The 18,516-nt window shown below is 44.1% G+C and overlaps 1 protein-coding gene across 12 annotated transcripts in view; it reads left to right on the top strand.

The window, feature by feature from the left end:
• VIT (vitrin) overlaps positions 1 to 18,516 on the top strand; it is a gene marked incomplete at both ends in the record, with an annotated part of 97,762 nt that overhangs the window by 17,722 nt on the left and 61,524 nt on the right. For all 12 annotated transcript variants that reach the window (XM_080712025.1, XM_080712029.1, XM_080712032.1 and 9 more), the window contains 2 exons: positions 7,901 to 8,057; positions 13,443 to 13,576. In XM_080712025.1, coding sequence (XP_080568151.1) covers positions 7,901 to 8,057; positions 13,443 to 13,576 — 291 coding nt within the window. The remainder of the gene's footprint in view (positions 1 to 7,900; positions 8,058 to 13,442; positions 13,577 to 18,516) is intronic.

The raw sequence follows: 18,516 nt of genomic DNA on the forward strand, positions 1-18,516 counted from the left end.
GACAACATTTAGCAAGCCCAACAAGAAGATACTGTCTACTGACAATGACGCTATATTCTGAAATATTTCCATTACATTAGAGTCTGTTGAAACAGGCTTAACTTGGGATGAAATGTGCAGCCCTTAATTCACAGGCTTCTTTCCAATAAGTTAAGCTTAATATCTGGTGTGGCATGGAAAGATTTTTGCAATTGACCTTGAGATGGGGAATGATTACCAGTTATACCACCTTGGGCATGAAGAAATCATTGTTCTGGGACTTGGTTAGTTCATGCATAGGGCACTGGTGAACAGAATTACAGCTCTGTGGTAAGAGGACTTGGTACAGCATGCAGGTGGCTTCTTGAGCAGATGCCCGTGTAGCAACTTTTAAGTCATTCTCAGTGTTTACTCTCAGACACATAGAGCAAACCCCAGTGTGTTCTCCACACAGATCACTGTGTGTACCCTTTCCCAAACCATTAAAAGGGAAAAAGATTTCCTTTCTAGTGCTCCTGCTATGTGGATGAGAAAGAAAGTAGACTGTCCCTGGATTGCAGATTCTCGGTTGAGTAAAACTCTTTAGCATGGCCAATTCTCAGAAGTAACAATGCGAGAAAAATTGTACTAGAAGAGCTGCCTTGAAGGTACAATGCACACCTGTATACACACACACACACTCATACACACAGCCTTTTTACAAAACATATCCTTCATTCATGCACTAGTGGTTGTCCTATAAGATTAAAGCAAAAAAACAGCAATTTTTTTTCTCCTTCACTTATAGAAGGGGAGACCAGGTAGAGCTGGAAAAGCTTGGGGTTTGTAGCAAGAGGACCTAAGTTCAACTCTTGACTCTGTCACTTACCTGGCACCTGAGCTTGAGCAAGTCAACCTGCTTTTCTGGAAAATGGAGACAATATGTCTTCTAAGGTTTTACAAGGATCAAGTGAATGAATATGTATGGGAGTCCTTTATAAGCAAAAATAGGTGTTTTAGGCAAACTTCTGCACTTCCCAGAAACTATGTTGCCACAGGTAAGTTATTCTCTGTCATCCAATCACTCTTGCTCACCATCATTTCATGGAATATGGATATAGGCATATTTCTCAAGTCTGGTGTGTGTATATATATGTATATGTATGGTAGTATTCCAGTCAGAATTCTTACATTCTTGTAGCTATAATCTAGAAGACTGACTGTGTAACTTAGAGGAAAGAAGATTTATTTTCTGGTTTGGGGATCAGTTCATTGAAGGCTTGGGACTGAGGATTTCAGGGTATGGCAGCAAGAGGGTAAGAAAGGGATAACACACAGTCTGTGTTCACATCACGGAACCTGAAAGGAAGAGCGCGATCAGGGGAGGAGGAACCATAGAATCTCCAAGGTCGCAGCCCCACTGACCACCTTGTCCAGCCACAGCCTACCAGCTTACTGGGTACCACCCAGGTAAACCCATTAAAATGGATTGATTTATCCACTGCTGGGATTAAAACCCTCATGACTCCACTATCTCAATCCTGAATATTAATAAATGAGCTCTTTAGGGGACATTTTGTATCTATTACTGATCTTTGTTGAGTTTTTTAAGTGCTGAGAGTTTGAGCATGGAGTTACTCTGTTGCATTAAGAACGTGTTACTAGATTTGTCTTTATGAAATTATTTCTATTGCATGGCTTCTGTTTTCCAACTGTTGCTTGTATAGATTCTTCTTGAGAAATATTTTATACCAAGGGAAATGTTTCTTAAACCTACAATGCTGAACATATTCCTTGCCAAGGCTCAGCTCAGGTGGGTGTGATATGGCATTGGATTCAGATATATTGGGGTTCAAATCCAGCCCCATTATGGACCAAAGCTGTAATTTCATAGTTTAGAGTGATGTCATTCCAATGTGACCGGGGTCTCCATGGCTCCTCGATGTCAGATTAGAGCTGTGTAAAAACTAATTCTGCAACCTTTTTAATAGCCTGGAGCTTTCCTATGATTTCTAGATAATCTACGGTGTATGTCCTCATGGTTTTCTCTGTCGAGTTATTCCTAGGCTGTCCTGACCTGTTCTCATGACCCTCCTGTCCTATGGTTTAGCGCCTCTACCAGCTCCTAAAAATTCCCCTGCATCTGACATTGTGTCATATTCTGGACCCTTTGCTATAGATTTTTGAGGGACAACAGAATGAACCACTTGTGGATCTTTCCCCAGCACCTCAATACCCTCACCCCAAGCTCTCTCCCCTCCCATTTCATGCTCCACCCTCCTCCCATACCACAAGCCCATTCCACAAGTAGACTCTTTTTCTTGTTCTGAATAGTTCAATCCCCACATAGGCCTTTGGAAGCTCAGTAGGCTTGTCAAGAAATCTTTTCTGAGCCAGGCATGGTGGCACCCTCTTGTAATCCCAGTACTTGGGAGGCTGAGACAGGAGAATCCCAGGTTCACGACCAGCCTCAGCTACTTAGTGAGGTCCTCCACAACTTAGTGAGACCCTACTTCAAAATAAAGAATAAAAAAAAAATAGGGCTGTGTTGTAGCTCAGAGGTAGAATGCCCCTGGGTTCGACCCCCAATTCTGCAGGGGGAAAAAAAAAGTCCAGACAGGAAACATCAGTGACTTGGACCAAGTGAAAGTATAGAGAAATAGCAGATTTAGAAATAAAAACAAGATTTTCTAATGGATTGGTTTCATTCATTCATTCAGAATTCCATTGAATATCAACGAACAAATCAAACAAAAATCCCTACCTACTGGAGTTCATATTGTAAGATATAACTGAAACAAGGACCTTGAAAAAGGAGTAGTATTTACACAGGTGAAGGGGAACAGGCTCCAAGTGTAAGGTGACGTTTCAAGATGACATGCATTGAGGAAGCAGCAAGTTCAGCACTGGCAGTCCCAGAGGTTGTGAAGGGACTGTGGAAAAGGCCTTAGGGATTTTCTAATTTTTCTAAAGGCAACAAGGCTTTGATGACTTTCAAGCAAAGATTCCACACCATCCAAAACCACTTGAGAACAATGTTAAAAAATGTTTTGCAAAAAAAAAAAAAAAAAGCCACTACAAAGGGAATTAACATGACTTGTTCACTGGATGTAAGAACTCAGAAGGAAGACATCTTCAATTTAACGGTCATCTTTTGCATAATTCTCTTAAAATGGGGTTTTTATACTAGTTAAATACCATGGTCCAACGAAATCAAGCTCAGTATCAAAACTTTTCATGCATAAGTGCTTTGATGTTATAATTCTTCCTCATTAATAGCTATGTGGCAAGCTCTCAAAGGATTTCTCCCATTAATAAGAAAAAAAAAAATCTCCTCAGAAGCAATGTGGTTTTCCTGGGATCATTGAAAAGATGAATGGCAAAATAAGAAGAGTATATAGTTTGGTTTGGCCTGCAACATACCTGGCTCGTATGTGGCATTACCCAATAATCATTGCTATTAGCCCAGGCAGGAGACCCAACCCACAGCAGAAATAAATACTTGCAGTTCTGCCTCTGAGATTCTAACTGTGCACTAGAATGGTGGCTCCAACAGTATCAGTTTTCTGTTCTGAGGTGAGATCTTCTGCCCCAGAACACTGTGAGGTGCACCTCGGAGACCAGCATATGGCGGCCTATCATTCCAGCCAGTTGGTTTGCAAATGATTCTTCTCTCTTCCCTGTTGATGATTGGAAAAGCCTCTGGGCAGGAATCCTTGGTATGTAATCTAATGCAATGTGAGCTCTGATGTGAAAGTGACCTTAAGGACCCATCCAAAGGAGCAGGTGAGCACACAGAGAGAAGCAGAACAGACAGCCAGCCGAACATGAGCATTGCCCACACAGAGAGAAGCAGAACAGACAGCCAGCCGAACATGAGCATTGCCCACCGTCACACTGCCTGGGCTCCGCTACTCCTAGTGGCTTGAGCCTGGGTTTTTCCTCACTGTCAGCTGTCCACTGAGGAAGGGATGGAAGAGGCTTTTGTCATACTTTCTCCTAGTGTTCTTGGAAATAAACCTTTCTAGAACTTATAAGTACGCGCTCACCTGAGGTTAACTGTGCAGACACAGCCTGCCCCTCTGCCAAATGCCAGCCTGCTTTCTTCATGCCCAAGAATGGTGCTTCTTGAGCTGCCTTACTTTTGAATTATTTTCATAAAGAAATCAGATTCCTGTGGTTTGGGGAATAAAATCTGGAGAAGGAGAAAGGAAGATATGAAAATGAACCTAAACAATGAGAGAGAGAGAGAGAGAGAGAGAGAGAGAGAGAGAGAGAGAAGAAGAAGAAGAAGAAGAAGAAGAAGAAGAAGAAGAAGGAGGAGGAGGAGGAGGAGGAGGAGGAGGAGGAGGAGGAGGAGGAGGGGGAGGGGGAGGGGGAGGGGGAGGGGGAGGAGGAAGGGAAGAGAGAAACAAAGTGATGAGTGAAGAGAGAAGAGAGACAACCCGACCTGTAAGAATTTAATAGTTTGAAAATAAGCCGGGCGTGGTGGCGCACGCTTGTAATCCCCGCGCTTGGGAGGCAGAGACAGGAGGATCGCGCAGGTTCGAAGCCAGCCGCACACGCTGGCTTAGGAGACCCTGTTTCCAAATAAAAATGTAAAAATAGGTCTGGGAGTGTAGCCCGGAGGTAGAAGGGCTTCCAGGAACCCCAGTACCACCAAAAAAAAAAAAAATAGTTTGAAAATATTCAGAGGAAATGCAAAAGTGAAACATTTCATTGATGCCTGAAATGGACAGATGGGAGATTCTTTGATGTTTACAAAACTACTTCACAAATAACTGGGAGAATGCTGTAAATAAATAAATCCTGGTTTTATATATTTAAGGGAGAGCTTCCTGAAAGATACAAATGGCTGCTTTTTTTCCTAGCTGGACGTAGACCACACTTTCCAATGATTTTGGCAATCACTCTGCAAAATTTAATTAGTTTGCTCTCTCCCGCTTAATTTTCTGTACATATTTAGCAAATGTTTGACCTTCAGCCACACTTTGCCATTGCTTATTGTTTTTCTGAAGTTCAGGAGCATATGTGCTTGATTTCATTTGTTTCACCCTCTGGGACAAATTAATGAGTTCATCCACCAATTTTGTTAATCCCATCAGGTGCAGATGAAGCAGATCTTATTTAAAATATTTCCTAGGCCTTTGTAGAAGAAAAAAAAAAAGGACAAACAATGTGGAAATATCCTCTTTAATAAGACAAAACAAACAAAAAACAAATGCCCTGCTAAGTAATGGGGAATATTGATTAGCAAGATGCAAAATATTCCCATTTTGCATTTCCCTTTTCTTTCAAATGACATATTTCATGGAAAATCCTACCGCATGCACTGCGGGCAGCCCGAAGACTTTCAACAGGTTCAGTCACTGTATACTACTCATGCAAGGAGCTTCCAGATTTAGACTCATTTACTCAACTCCCCAAAAATTTGGTTGGCCTGCCAGGGGCTGCAAAATCTCAGAATGTTGAAGTTTCATCAAAATTTAATTCCAGTTCAGAGAGCTTGTCACTTTCTTTATCAAAGAACTGAGGAACCAAAAAGAAATCTTTCGTTTGCTTTACATCTAAGAGAGAAGATGCATTTAAGGGCATATGGGGGGGGGGTGATCTGTGGAGGACGGGGGAGTGGGATCCACACAGTTCCCCAGGGATCCAGCAGCTCGCTTATTTGGGGAGAGATTACACTGGCATCTTCAGCTCCCAAATTGCCTTTAAAAAAAAAAAAAAAGTATTCCTAAACTCAAAGTAGTAAATGCAGCCTTGAGATTTAAAGTTTACAAGAATAAAAGGTAGAAAGGAAATAACTTTGGTGAGGAGGCAACCTTTGGTAAAAAGAATGAGATCAACTGTTTTAAGCACACTGCTCTACTTTTTAAGCATAGCCCACAAATTGTTAAAACCTGTGATCAAATTTAGCCCCCCCCACCCCCGCTCCGTGCTGGCCTCGCCCTGGAAGGGGTGTGTAAGAAATGAGCAGGAGTTCTAACTTCTCTTCTCTCTCCAGCCTGAATAAAATGCCGCAGCGGATTGTTCAGATACATAAGGGTTAAAAAAAAAAAAAAAGTGTGCGTTTTTGGAAACAGCTGGAACACATTAACAACTCTGAGACCATCTTGGTAACTTAGTTAGAGGCTGGGTGGCCTGGCAAAGCTCCTGGATCCCTGTGTGTAATCACCGACTCTTAGCACTGGGAGAGGTTTTGTTTCCACCCAATGTAGAAATCCCGTTTTACTGTTCTGCTCGCGTCCTTCCAGCAGGACCCCATTCACTGCTTCCTGAGGCAGCCCACTCCTTCAAAGACAATGTCAATTCCTAGAAAGTTCTTGGCAAGATATGCCTCTTTACCCCTTAAGTCCTAGCTCAGCCCCCTGGTGTCTGTTAGAGCATACACCAGCCTCCTGGGGAAGACAGCCATCACTTGCCTCCAAGTTCTTGCCTGTGTGGGGCTAACTGGCCGGTTCCTGCCAACCTGCACTCCCAGTTAGTGATTCCCAGCTCCCCCTGAGCCTGCTCACTGGGACTGTGCTCATGGTTCAGCCTCCCTCCCGAAGTATGGGGTCCAGAGCCGAAAACATCCCAGCTTAAAGGGCACCAAGATGGTGTTGCATAGGGGACCTTTTCCTTCAGGAGTTTCAGAGGGAAATCCTTTGCAGGGAAGACACAGCCCCTTCCCCCCTTTTTGTGTATGATACTGGGGATTGAACCCAAGGGCGTTCTACCTCTGAGTTATACCCCAGCCCTTTTTTAATTTTTTTGTTTTGAAACAGGCTCTTGCTAGGTTGCTAAGAGTCTCACTAAATTGCTAAGGCTGGTCACAACCTGCAATCCCCCTTTAGCCTCCCAAGTACTGGGATTATTGGTGTGCACGACCACACTGGTCCCACTCACCCCCCTTTTGTTTCTGCGATACTGGGGGTGGAACCCAGGGGCATTCTATCTCCAAGTGACACTCCCAGCCCTATTTTTTTATTCTTTATTTTGAAACAGAGTCTCATGAATTGCAAAGGCCTCGCTAAGTACCCGAGGCCGGCCGCAAAACACAATCCTCCTGTCTCAGCCTCCCAAACGCTGGGACTACAAGCGTGCGCCACCACACCCGGCTCCCACCCCATTTTTTTAGATATTTTCATGGTCTCCCCCTCATCCCCAGGCAAGCTTTCAGCTCCGGAGGACTTGCTTATTAGCTAGGACTAGTCTGCATTCGCAGAAACAAAGTCAAAGGGAGAAAGGAATGGATGTGCTTCCCTGGATGTTTGGCAGGGGAAGTCCCAGCTTTCCAGGAAGTAATGAGAAAAGATCAGTCCCATAGTGACCCAACATCTAGGCGTGGAGAATCTCCTAAGACCTAGGCCACTTGCATTGCAGCTCCCAAGTCCAAAGACATCCCATTGTGCCCTACCTCCTGCACAGAAGACAAGTGCTCCAGCCCGACTCTGGCCCCAACCAGCCAATCCCCAGCCCTCCCACCAGGCTCCAGCATCCAGGTAATCTCTGACTTCAAGGCACATGTTCCCTCGCTTGCCCTCCCTGGAATACTCTCATTCCTCTTGTGAGATTGTCTCTGTGTTTTCTATTCTTGGGCTAGCAACAGAGCTTCTGAGAACCAGTACCCTCCAGCCACTGACTCAAGATTACATTTCTGGTCACTGAGATGGATCTTTTCTCAGACTTTTCTTCTTCCACTAATTAACATCCAAATAAGTGCAGGAATCAGAGTTCTGTTTTTGCTTTCATCAGGTTAAATGTAATGGATGGCCATTTGGGTTTTCTGGTCTGAGGACTGTCCTAATTGCATCTCTGCCTTCATTTTAAGGAAGCCATGTAGGGTCAGCCCAGGTTCTGATTTTTACAGATTAAATACATGAACATCAATGACCAGTCACTTTGTACATAAGCTGATACCACAAGCTATAATTTTGACCCCATTTTGTATTCCCAGCTGTGCCTCAGATCAACTGTGATGTCAAAGCTGGAAAGATAATCAATCCTGAGTTCATTGTGAAATGTCCAGCAGGATGTCAAGACCCCAAATACCACGTTTATGGCACAGGTGTCTACGCATCTTACTCCAGCGTGTGTGGCGCCGCGGTGCACAGGTGGGTGGCTCTCAGCTACTTAGTAACTAGCAGCTTGGGAGCCTCTGATGCAGGGCTACTGTATTTAGCAAGCAAAAAGGTACAAAGATGAATGTCCTGCATTTTATCTGGCAACCTTACCCAGAAGGGATGACCCAGAAGTTACTAATATCCCAGTCTCTCCTTTCATTGGACTCGTAGAGAGGATGACGCACACGCAGCCAAGTATGGTGGTATGCACGCCAGTGATGCCAGTACTTGGAGGCTGAGACTGGAGGATTGTGGGTTTGAGGCTAGCTTTGGCAACTTTGTGAGACCCTGTGGCAAAATAAAAAGGGCTGGGGGTACAGCTTGAAGGTAGAACACCCCTGGGTTCAATCCCCAGTACCGAAAAGAAATAAGAAAGGTTGACTCACTTCTCTTTACACCTTGACAGGGAGGGAAGGATGCTCCTCTTTCAGTTCATGACGAGGAAAGCAAAGGAAAGCCCCGGAGACCAAGAGGGCCAGGGAGTGAGAAGGAAGGTGGTAAAAAGGCCAGGGGCCCCGCGCGGCCGCTGCTGGTCTGGGATGGTCTGGGAGCCGAGGGCAGGAGGCGCGACCTTTGGGCGTGATGTCACTGCCTAAATGAGGGGAGGCAAAGTGACCTTCACAGAATCCTCAGGTTCCTTTTCCTTAAATTTGACTTCAAAACACAAGGAAATGCATGTTTGCATAGTAGCTTTGGTGGTAAGCCTACAGTGTGTGCCTGGCACTTCATCTACACCATCTTAGCCTTCACAATTCTCCTGTTAAGGCATCTGTAGATAACTCTACATGTTCTCTTAGGTGCAGGGTTTTTTTTTTCATACTGCTTCCCCAAAATTTCAAAGCATCTACTGACCTGCCACCTTGAAGGGAAGGGATTGTTCATCATCTCCTCGTTCTCTGGCAGAGATAGGACTGAACCACAAAATAAGCTTTTCTTTCCTAAGCCGCGTTATGAAAAAGTGTCAGAGTAGAAACTCGAACCCACGCCCGCCGACAGCCCTGCCCGTGCTCCTGCTTAGAGACGTGGCTCCCAAGTCGGTGCTCAGCTGCTGCATGCCGGAGGAAGTCTCTGAATTATTTGGGCTTCTGGTATCCTACCTTTTCTTTATTTGCACACAAGTCAGTTGGTGTTTCAGTCCTATCCCTGCCAGAGAACGAGGAGATGATGAACAATCTGTTCCCTTCATGGTGGCAGGTCGGTGTATGCTCTGGAATTTGGGGGAAGCAATAGAAAAAAAAAACTGTACATAAAATAACAAACATGCATTGCTAGAAATTTTTATCAGCTATATTTCTCTTTTCTCCACTACTGCAGAGGAGTGGTGAGCTAAGTGGTTTTTCAAAAGGAGCAGAACTACAAAGAAATAGAAATTAAGAATAAGTAGTGCAACAGTAAAGAAAAACACCAACAAACATTGTTTCTTAACTCCAGACTGTGAAATAAAAATAGTTTGCTTTTACCTTGTAATCAATTTCACGCTAAAAGGAAAGTGTTTATACACATACATGTGCTCAAGTCCACGTGTGTATGCCCCACATGGTTATTTGTGCCTCTGCACGTATGTTCACACATTCAAGCATGACTCCTACACAGACTGATACATGTCATACTTATACACCACAGCCTTTCACACATGTGTTTGCCCATCAAAGCCACCAACACCATCAACACTCTCCAGTCTATATCAATGTAGACACTCCAGAGGCTATGTAGACACGATAACATCTGCTACGGAGGCTGAGCCAGTCTTAAGATGGCTGTATCCGTGTATTTTTCAATCATGACTCTAGATGATTGACACCTTTCTTCCTTTGGCACTTGTACGTTTCCTACACAGAATGGAGTCACAAGAGTACATTTGACCTTGAGGAAGATTTCATTGAAAGGACAAGGAGCCCCTATGGCCCTGTCCTTCCAGCTTCATCTCAATCCTGTGAGGCTCTGTCTGCAATCCCATTTGTCAGAAGAGGAACTTAGTTGTAGGGAAGTCAGTTAAATTGCTAGTTAGTTACACAATGAAGATTAGAACTGCTGTTCCCAGACTTCCAATCAGGAGCCCAGGTCACACATTTACAGAACTAGGGGGTCCCAGCACCACTGGTGTGCATCCCCCTGCCCAGGGGCTTTTACTGAAGTCAGAGCTAGAAAAGGCTTTATGAAGGATGAATGGACCCTGGAGGAGAAAATAAGACCAGAGCTCTGCAATCCAGTGTGTGGGGTGGAATGTAAGAAATCGGTGAGAAGAATATAGATTGGGGCAGAGGAAAAGAGCTTGGATGCTCTTAAAACAAGTCTGGCTGCTTGACCAACTGAAAGCCATTGTGGTTTGTTGGGCCAGTGACTTATAGAGTGGAAAAAAACCCTTTGGAAAGAGGTTATCACCATCCATGGGACGGGTAAATAGAAGTCTTAAGGGAGAACTGGAATGTTGGATGCTATTGGCTTTGTTTTTCATGAACAGAACAAGTCTGTTTGCCAAAGGCAGGATATAAAACATAGAAAACACAAGTAGGAGGTGCACTGGGGACCTCCTGCCACGATATTGCGAGAATCCCCCACGGTCAGAACTAGGAGGCTGGAGAAAGCATATTTTGGCTTAGAAATGCAGGTTAATTTGAATTAATATTTATGTATGGTATCACAGTCAGATGTCTTCTTACAAGTCATCTCCTTAATTCCTTCAAACCAAAGAGATAATGGACTTGATTAGAGGCATTGTATTTTGGCTCAGTCTTATCCTAAAATAACCTCTAACGGGGGCCAAGTACAGAAAAAAAGAAAGATTTCTGTGAGATGGAACGATAAAGAGGCCAGCTCTGGGCAAAGCAATCTTCCTGCTGATTTCTGAATAGATGCCCACCCTCGAAACAGTAGCCGTTCAAAATTTGGCCCAGTGGTTTACTGTCCCTTCTCCCCAAGCTAAGGAACTGACCCCTCCATTTATCCCAAGCTCCTGGCACCAAGGTCAGGAAATGGGTGGCCAGCAAGGCCATGCACGACCCCATGCACGGTGTCTGGGAATACCAAGAAGTGGACTTGCTTGCTCTTTCAGAGAACAAGGATACAAATGCAGTCACGTGGACTTCAGTTCTCCAAAAACTATGGCTTTGAGCCCCATCTGCTTACAAGTGGAACACGGCCTCTTTCCGGCTCTCTCCATCCTCCTCCTCCTCCTCCTCCTCCTCCTCCTCCTCCTCCTCCTCCTCCTCCTCCTCCTCTATTATCTCCTATATTGGGCTAGGCCTCTGCAATGGAAACGTCCGCATCCTCCATTTAGCTTCACCCACAAGATGAGGTTTCACCCTCTGCCCCAACAGGAAAATCCCATGAGAACTAAATATTTCTGCATCTACACTTATCCCAAAGTCTGGGTTTTCAGCCTCATATAACCCTCACAAGAGATCTCCATGACTACAGGGTTGAGCCAGTGGTGTGCTGATAAAGGTTTAACAAAAGGTAGGGAGGGAACAGGCCCAATTTGCCAATTTCCACATATAAATACTCCCACCAAAGTCAAGTCAACCAGCCCTCAAAATTCTTAAAGTTTAACAATAAATACCTCAAAATTTGTATAAGCGGCTCTTGAATGCCATGGATAGGTAGACCTTCTTCCTCAGAAGCATAAAAATCTGTCCTTTCCATAAGAAAAAATTTCATTTAGTTGAGAGACATAACTAGTTACAGAAATTCTTAGGAAGTAATACAAGTCAGAACAATAAGAGTCCCAGGTGTAAGAAGGAGATTCTAAGAGGGTTTGGGTGGCAGAGTAGTGTCCAGATATCTCAGGGAAAGGAGATGTTAGGAATAGAGGTGCCTGGGAAGCTGTGCGGGCCTAGTTGGGAAGACATGGAGCCAGGTTTTCTAGAGGAAACAGCAACCTAATCAAAGCCACATGAGTGGGAAAGCAGTGGTTGGCCAAGTGAACCAAGACCAACCTGACTGCGGATAAGAGAGCTCTCCCGACTGTGGAGAGGGGGTAAGAGCTGAGACTTGAGGGAGTGAAGAGTAAGCAGGGGAAGTCCTGTGCTCTTGAACCCTGAGAGGTAGCCATGACTGAGAGAGACAGTCCTAGAACTGGGGCCAGTTAGACCTGGATTCAAATTTCTCTTGCCATCCACACAAATCTTGAGTGGATCACTCAACAGTGTGTTTCTGCAGGAATAGGGATAAGAGCTTTCCCTCCATTCCCCAGCTCGGATTTTTTTCTAGGAGGACCCAGGGAGATGCCCCATGTGAGAGAATTCTAAAGCAATTAAATGCTTTACTTGTCAAGTGTTTTATCACTTTCTCTTTTTGGGGGCCATTGGAAAATGGAGTGTTGAGAGCTGTTGACTCACAGTGTAGGTGGGAGGGCAGGGAAAAGCAGCTCCTGTTCCTGGAGGGAAGGAAGGGTGTTGATGGGAACAAGTTGACATACTTTTTTATTTTCTGTTCCAGAAAGTACAGACACCCAAAGGAACCATGTTAGGCTCTGGGACAAGGAAATGACATTGTAAAAGCGCTATTTGGGGACCCAAATGGATCCTCTGACTAAACAGACAGGGGAAAACATAAAAACATCAGTCACTATCACATCAGGGTCCAAACCCAAAAGAGTCTTAGAAATTAAAAAGCAATATCTATTCTCTGGTGGGCTCCTTCCTCCTCCTCCTTTACCTCCTCCTCCTCTTCCTCCTCCTCTTCCTCCTCCTCCTCCTCCTCCTCCTTCTCCCCCTCCTCCTTTTCCTTTCTTTTAGCAGTGTTGGGGATTGAACCCAGAGCTGCACCTCCAGCACTGGGGACTCTTCTTAATGTGTTTAGTTTAGCTGAACATGTTCTCTTTGTGGCCCAAAATAAAATGGATAATTTATTCTTAATAATTTCATACTGTCCTTTGCAATATCTGGGTTCATTCTGTGATATCACAAAACCAAATTGGAAGTTGTCAGGAAAGAACTTTTACTTAAAAGAACTGGGGAGGAGCCAAGGAGTGCATGCCTATAGTCTCAGCTCCTGAGGAGGCTGGGGTGGGAGGACCACTAAGCCCAGGAGGTCAAGGCCAGCTGGAGCAGCATCATGAGACCTATTCTCAAAAGAAAGTAGTAGGAATGAGAAAGCCAGTGAAAAAGGAATGGTAACAAAGACAAGTTCCTGACTGACCGAACATTCAGGTCGTGTAAGAAGGAAGAGGACATTGGACCCGGGAGGTCGGAGGTCAGATGCCAGGCTCAGGGACATGACTGTGACTTCTTTCTTGGGGGTTGGCTGGAAGTTAAGGTACATTTTCTCAGCCTTGCTGCTTTCACATGTTGAAATAAAGATGGAGCCTGGCTTGATCATCTGTTGACGTCAAGCGGTGTTTCTGTACTTTCTTCAAAAATTGTTTTCTGTTCCCAGTGGTGTACTCAGTAATTCAGGAGGAAAAATACTTGTACGGAAAGTTGCTGGACAGTCGGGTTACAAAGGGAGCTTCTCCAATGGTGTCCAGTCGTTGTCCCTCCCACGATGGAGAGAGTCCTTCGTCGTCTCAGGTACGGCCACACACTGGAGACACTCAACCACAGTCCTCACTAGGGATGACCTCCCAGGAGGAAATGGCCCTGTTCAGTGCAGTGTTAGTTTTTGTTTACAGCCCATCTCATTTCATAAGAATGAGTTTCTTAGTCCTTCTGATAATTAGGTTCATGAAACAATGAATTATAATTAAATGTCAAAAACCACAAAGTCAAAACCAGAAATATTAAAAGGCTCCAATTGCTCACTTTAAAAACATTGCTGCTCGCCAGGGCGTGGTGGCGCACGCTTGTAATTCCAACGCTTGGGAGGCAGAGACAGGAGGATCGCACAGGTTCGAAGCCAGCCGCACGCTGGCTTAGGAGACCCTGTTTCCAAATAAAAATGTAAAAAATAGGTCTGGGAGTGTAGCCCGGAGGTAGAAGTGCTTCCAGGAACCCTAGTACCACCACAAAAAAAAAAAAAATTGCTGCTAATTGTAAGTCCATTCAAACTTTTAAGAAGGTGTATTACATTTAATAACTGATGAGTCTGGGGTAGGAGGACTTGAGCCCAGGAGTTCAAGGCCAAAAAGAAAGCCAACTCTAACTGCAAAATTATACTTTTTCCTACTTCTGTCGTTCCTTCCACATTTATTGACTAATATTCTTATATAAAGAAGAGTTTTCTTCTCCCTTCTCCAACTGTTTTTCAGTCTCCTTTAATAGATCACCTCACTACCACTTTTGGTTATGAATGGCGTTGGCATCTATGAGTCCTGGCCATAATTAGATTCAAGGTAAATATTCTGAAAATAATAGGTAGTATCATAGCATATTGATTGTGTAATACCACCATGGCCACATCAAGAAGCACATAATGGCCAGGTGCAGTGGTGCACACCTGTAATTCCAGTACTTGGGAAGGTACTGAGATAGGAGGGTTGTAGGTTCAAGGCTAGCCTCAGCAACTTAGCAGGACTTGTTTCAAAATCAAAATAAAATAGGGCTGGGAGTATAGAGTAAAGTAGGGTGCCTCCGGATTTAATTCCTAGTACCAAAAAAAGAGAGACACGTAATGTCAATTTGTCTAATTGTTACTGATGCTAAATTTGATTAGTTAGACACTTTACCATATCTCTCAGGGCAAAGATACTTGTAATTAATAAGCAATCTATAGGATGATACTTTAAAACCAAGCAGTTTTAAAGCATCAAAACCAGTTTTAAAGTATCATCCTACAATATATATCCTACAGTATATTTCGCTCAATGGCTTTAACATCCATTACTAGCCTTGTTGTATCAGAAATTCCATCAGTACTGTAGTCTTGCAGTATCATGGGGGACTGGTTCCAGGACCCCCTCTGGATGCCAAAATCTGCAGGGCACTCAAATCACTTATATAAAATGGTACAGTATTTGCATATAACATATATGCATATCCTCCATACACTTTTTTTTGTGGTACTAGGGTTTCTGGAAGCCCTTCTACCTCCAGGATACACTCCCAGACCTATTTTATATTATTTTTATTTGGAAACAGGGTCTCCTAAGCCAGCGATGCTGACTGCGAACCTGCGAGATACTCCTGTCTCCGCCTCCCAAGCGCGGGGATTACAAGCGTGCGCCACCACGCCTGGCTCTCCATACACTTTTTATTATCTCTGGATCATGGATGATAACTAATTCAATAAATGCCATGTCATTATTGTAGTATATTGTTTAGGGAATTATGACAAGAAAAAAATAGTACATGTTCTGTACAAACATAATTCTTTATCCAAATATTTTCTCTTTTTAATATCCAAATATTTTCAATCTGAGGTTAGTTGAATCCACAGATTCAAAACCCATGGAAACAAAGGGCCAACTGTAACTGGAAAAAAAAAATCTAATTCTAATTCTGTCATTCTTTCCTTTTTTTTTTTTTTTTTTTTTTTTTTGAGGTACTGGGAATGGAACCCAGGGGCATTTGATCTCTGAGTTACACCTCCAGCCCTATTTTTTATTCTTTATTTTGAAACAGGGTCTCACTGAGTTGCAAAAGGCCCCACTAAGTAGCTGAGGCTGGCTGCGAACCAAGATCCTCTGGTCTCAGCCTCCCGAATGCTGGGATTACAAGCATGTGCCATCATGCCCACAGCTTCATTCCTCCCATATTTATTAGCTAATATTCTTAAGTGAAGAAGTGTTTTCTTCCCCTCTCTGCAACTGTTTTTCAGTGTGGACTGTGCAGTCATGGATGTTTTTACTTATTTATTTATTTTTTGGTGGTACTGGGGTTCCTGGAAGCCCTTCTATCTCCGGGCTACACTCCCAGACCTATTTTTACATTTTATATTTGGAAACAGAGTCTCCTAAGCCAGCGCGCGCGGCTAGCTTCGAACCTGCGCGATCCTCCTGTCTCTGCCTCCCAAGCGCGGGGATTACAAGCATGCACCACCACGCCCGGCTCATGGATGTTTTTAAACATGGAGTATGTCTTAGCCATTATCATCTTCCTCCTTAATTGCTGCTCAGATTTTCTAAGGCTGGCCGTGGGGCTTCTCAGGCTTTTGACACGCCGCGTTCGTGTTTGAACACCACACAACAACCTATGCTCACCTAGAACTCCCACTGTTTGTGGCCTGAATCTCTCATTTTCTCTAAGGAGGTTCCACAGAATTTCAGACTACATCCTAGCAAACCTTCCCAGCCTCCCAGGAAGATTAGATGCCATGGCGCTGTCCTGAGAAGGCGCCACCCTTGAAAGCCAACAGGAGCAGAGAAGAGAAACGGCTCCTAACACACTGGGCCGCCCAGTCTGGGTGGTTTTCTTATCACCGTGAGGCATCTTGCCCCAAACCCCTAACCAACCATCAGAGTTGTAATAAAACTAAGAACAGACCTTTTAGAATTCTTCTCAAATTGAGCAATTCCTGTTTCCAGTTACCTACCAAATTCTGCACCCCTAGGGTTCCAACTAGACTGGCTTCCTCATCGGAGAGTGGAAGGATTGTGGGTCTTTGCCTTGTAACAGTCTTCCAAACAGAGGCCGTATGAAAACGCTGGCATCTAGAATACAAATATGTTGGGATAGCAGGACATATAATCCCCACATAGGTGTCTGCAAGTAACTCCTGGCTAAATAAGAGCATTTCAACCTTCAGGGCTTAGCCTGCAACCCAAGAGTCCCTCCAGAGATTTAAAAAAAAATTAATTCCATGGTTTCATGAGAGTAGAAATGTTTGGGGATTTCAAAATGAAAATCAATCGCTAAGATTATTCCCTATAAATTTCTACTTTCATCTCTTCTCATTCCACCTAGTGACATTTAACTGAAAATACTTGCTGCCAACGATAATAAACATTTGTGCTTCTGCGGTGACTAGGAAGCCTCTTCCAAATGGATGAGTTAGGGAACGCTGGTGCACAAGGCTGCAGCCAAGAGACACCCCATTATTCAAAGGTTCACGGCCAATGAGTTTAACTGCATCATGGCAGGATCCTCCTCAGAGGCCTCTGTGACTGTTCTCTAAGTTTTTATTTCTAAGTTTTACAGGTCACAGTGCTCCTTTAATTAATTTGCTATGGGGAGCTGGGTAACTTGATCTTAGCTAACATGATCTTTCAACAGCTCAGGGATGCAAGAGGCCAGTGAGGGACTCCATCATCTTGCCTGATTGTTCCTAGATCCACGTTTCAGAAAACTGAGCGCACGCTCCTTCTGAACAGAAACAGAAAGACCCATCAGGTTCAAATTGTGAAATGAATCGTGACGAGAAGGAGATAATGTCCCTGTGTCACGTTCTTTTGGCAGAGTGTGGCCCACAGCCAAGGGCCCCTCACAGGGTCTGAAAGGGCTCAACCGGTGTCTCTGGGGAGCCGGCCTGAGCCTGGGCACTTGGCAGTACTGCGTCCTGCTCCCCAGGTGATCTTAATGAGGCAGGGAACCAACACCCATGAGCTTCGTTTTGGCTCATTTGCCTTCAAGTGGCATTTATAGGTAATACCAGAAAAGAGTTTTGCATCTTCATGGAAGTCATATATATATTTCCCCCATATATATGTAGTTCCAAAACATTTTTACATTTTTTTTCAGTAGATCCCTAAAAATACATTTCAAATACATTTTTAACTTTTTTTTTTTTTGGTAGATCCCTACAACTTTGTGTAGTAACCATATTATTACTCGTATTTTCTAAATATAAAAACCAGAGTATTGGAGATTGCCGCAGCTAATCAAAAGGAAAACCTAAACAGAAACCTAGATTTCCTTACTCCCAGTCCCAGGCTCTTCCTTCCAGTAGGATGTCTGGCACAATGGAGGACTAGTTTCTGTCCCACCCTGTAGGCTCTCCACACAGCACTCCTCATCGTCTCGGAGAATATTCACTCAGGTGGAGAGCCAGGATGCTGTCATCATTCCATGTATATATGGCCCTGCCGAGGGTGTGTGAACGTTAGCAGAGGCCAAACCATGAAGGTGTTCCTTCATGGAGAGATAAACACTTCTCGAGCTCCTACTACATGTCAGACACGGCTTGAGGCTCTGAGAATTCAGCAGCTACCAACTCAGACAGATCACTGCCCCTGGGGCAGGGGGTGTGCTTATTACATTCCATGGCACTTTCTGTCTAATTGCAGAACAATGGAATTTCAGGCATCTCTTAATGGTCAGAAAAATTTTGCAAGCAGCAGCCTTCATGGGCAGTTTTCAGTCATACCAGGCTTAGTTCCTACTTACCCAGGGCCAACAACATGATATATTCTCTCTCTCTCTCTCTCTCTCTCTCTCTCTCTCTCTCTCTCTCTCTTCCCTTTTTTATTTTATTCCTTCCTTTCCTTTTTTTTTTTTTTTTTTTGCACTGGGGATCGAACCCAGGGCATTCTACTTCTGAGCTACACCTGCAGCTCTATTTTATTTTTTATTTGAAACAAAGTCTAGCTAAGTTTCTGAGGCTGGCCTTCAAGCTGCAATCCTGTCTCAGCCTCCAA

This window comes from Muscardinus avellanarius (genome assembly GCF_963383645.1).
Source record: "Muscardinus avellanarius genome assembly, chromosome: 15".
Taxonomy (NCBI): domain Eukaryota; kingdom Metazoa; phylum Chordata; class Mammalia; order Rodentia; family Gliridae; genus Muscardinus; species Muscardinus avellanarius.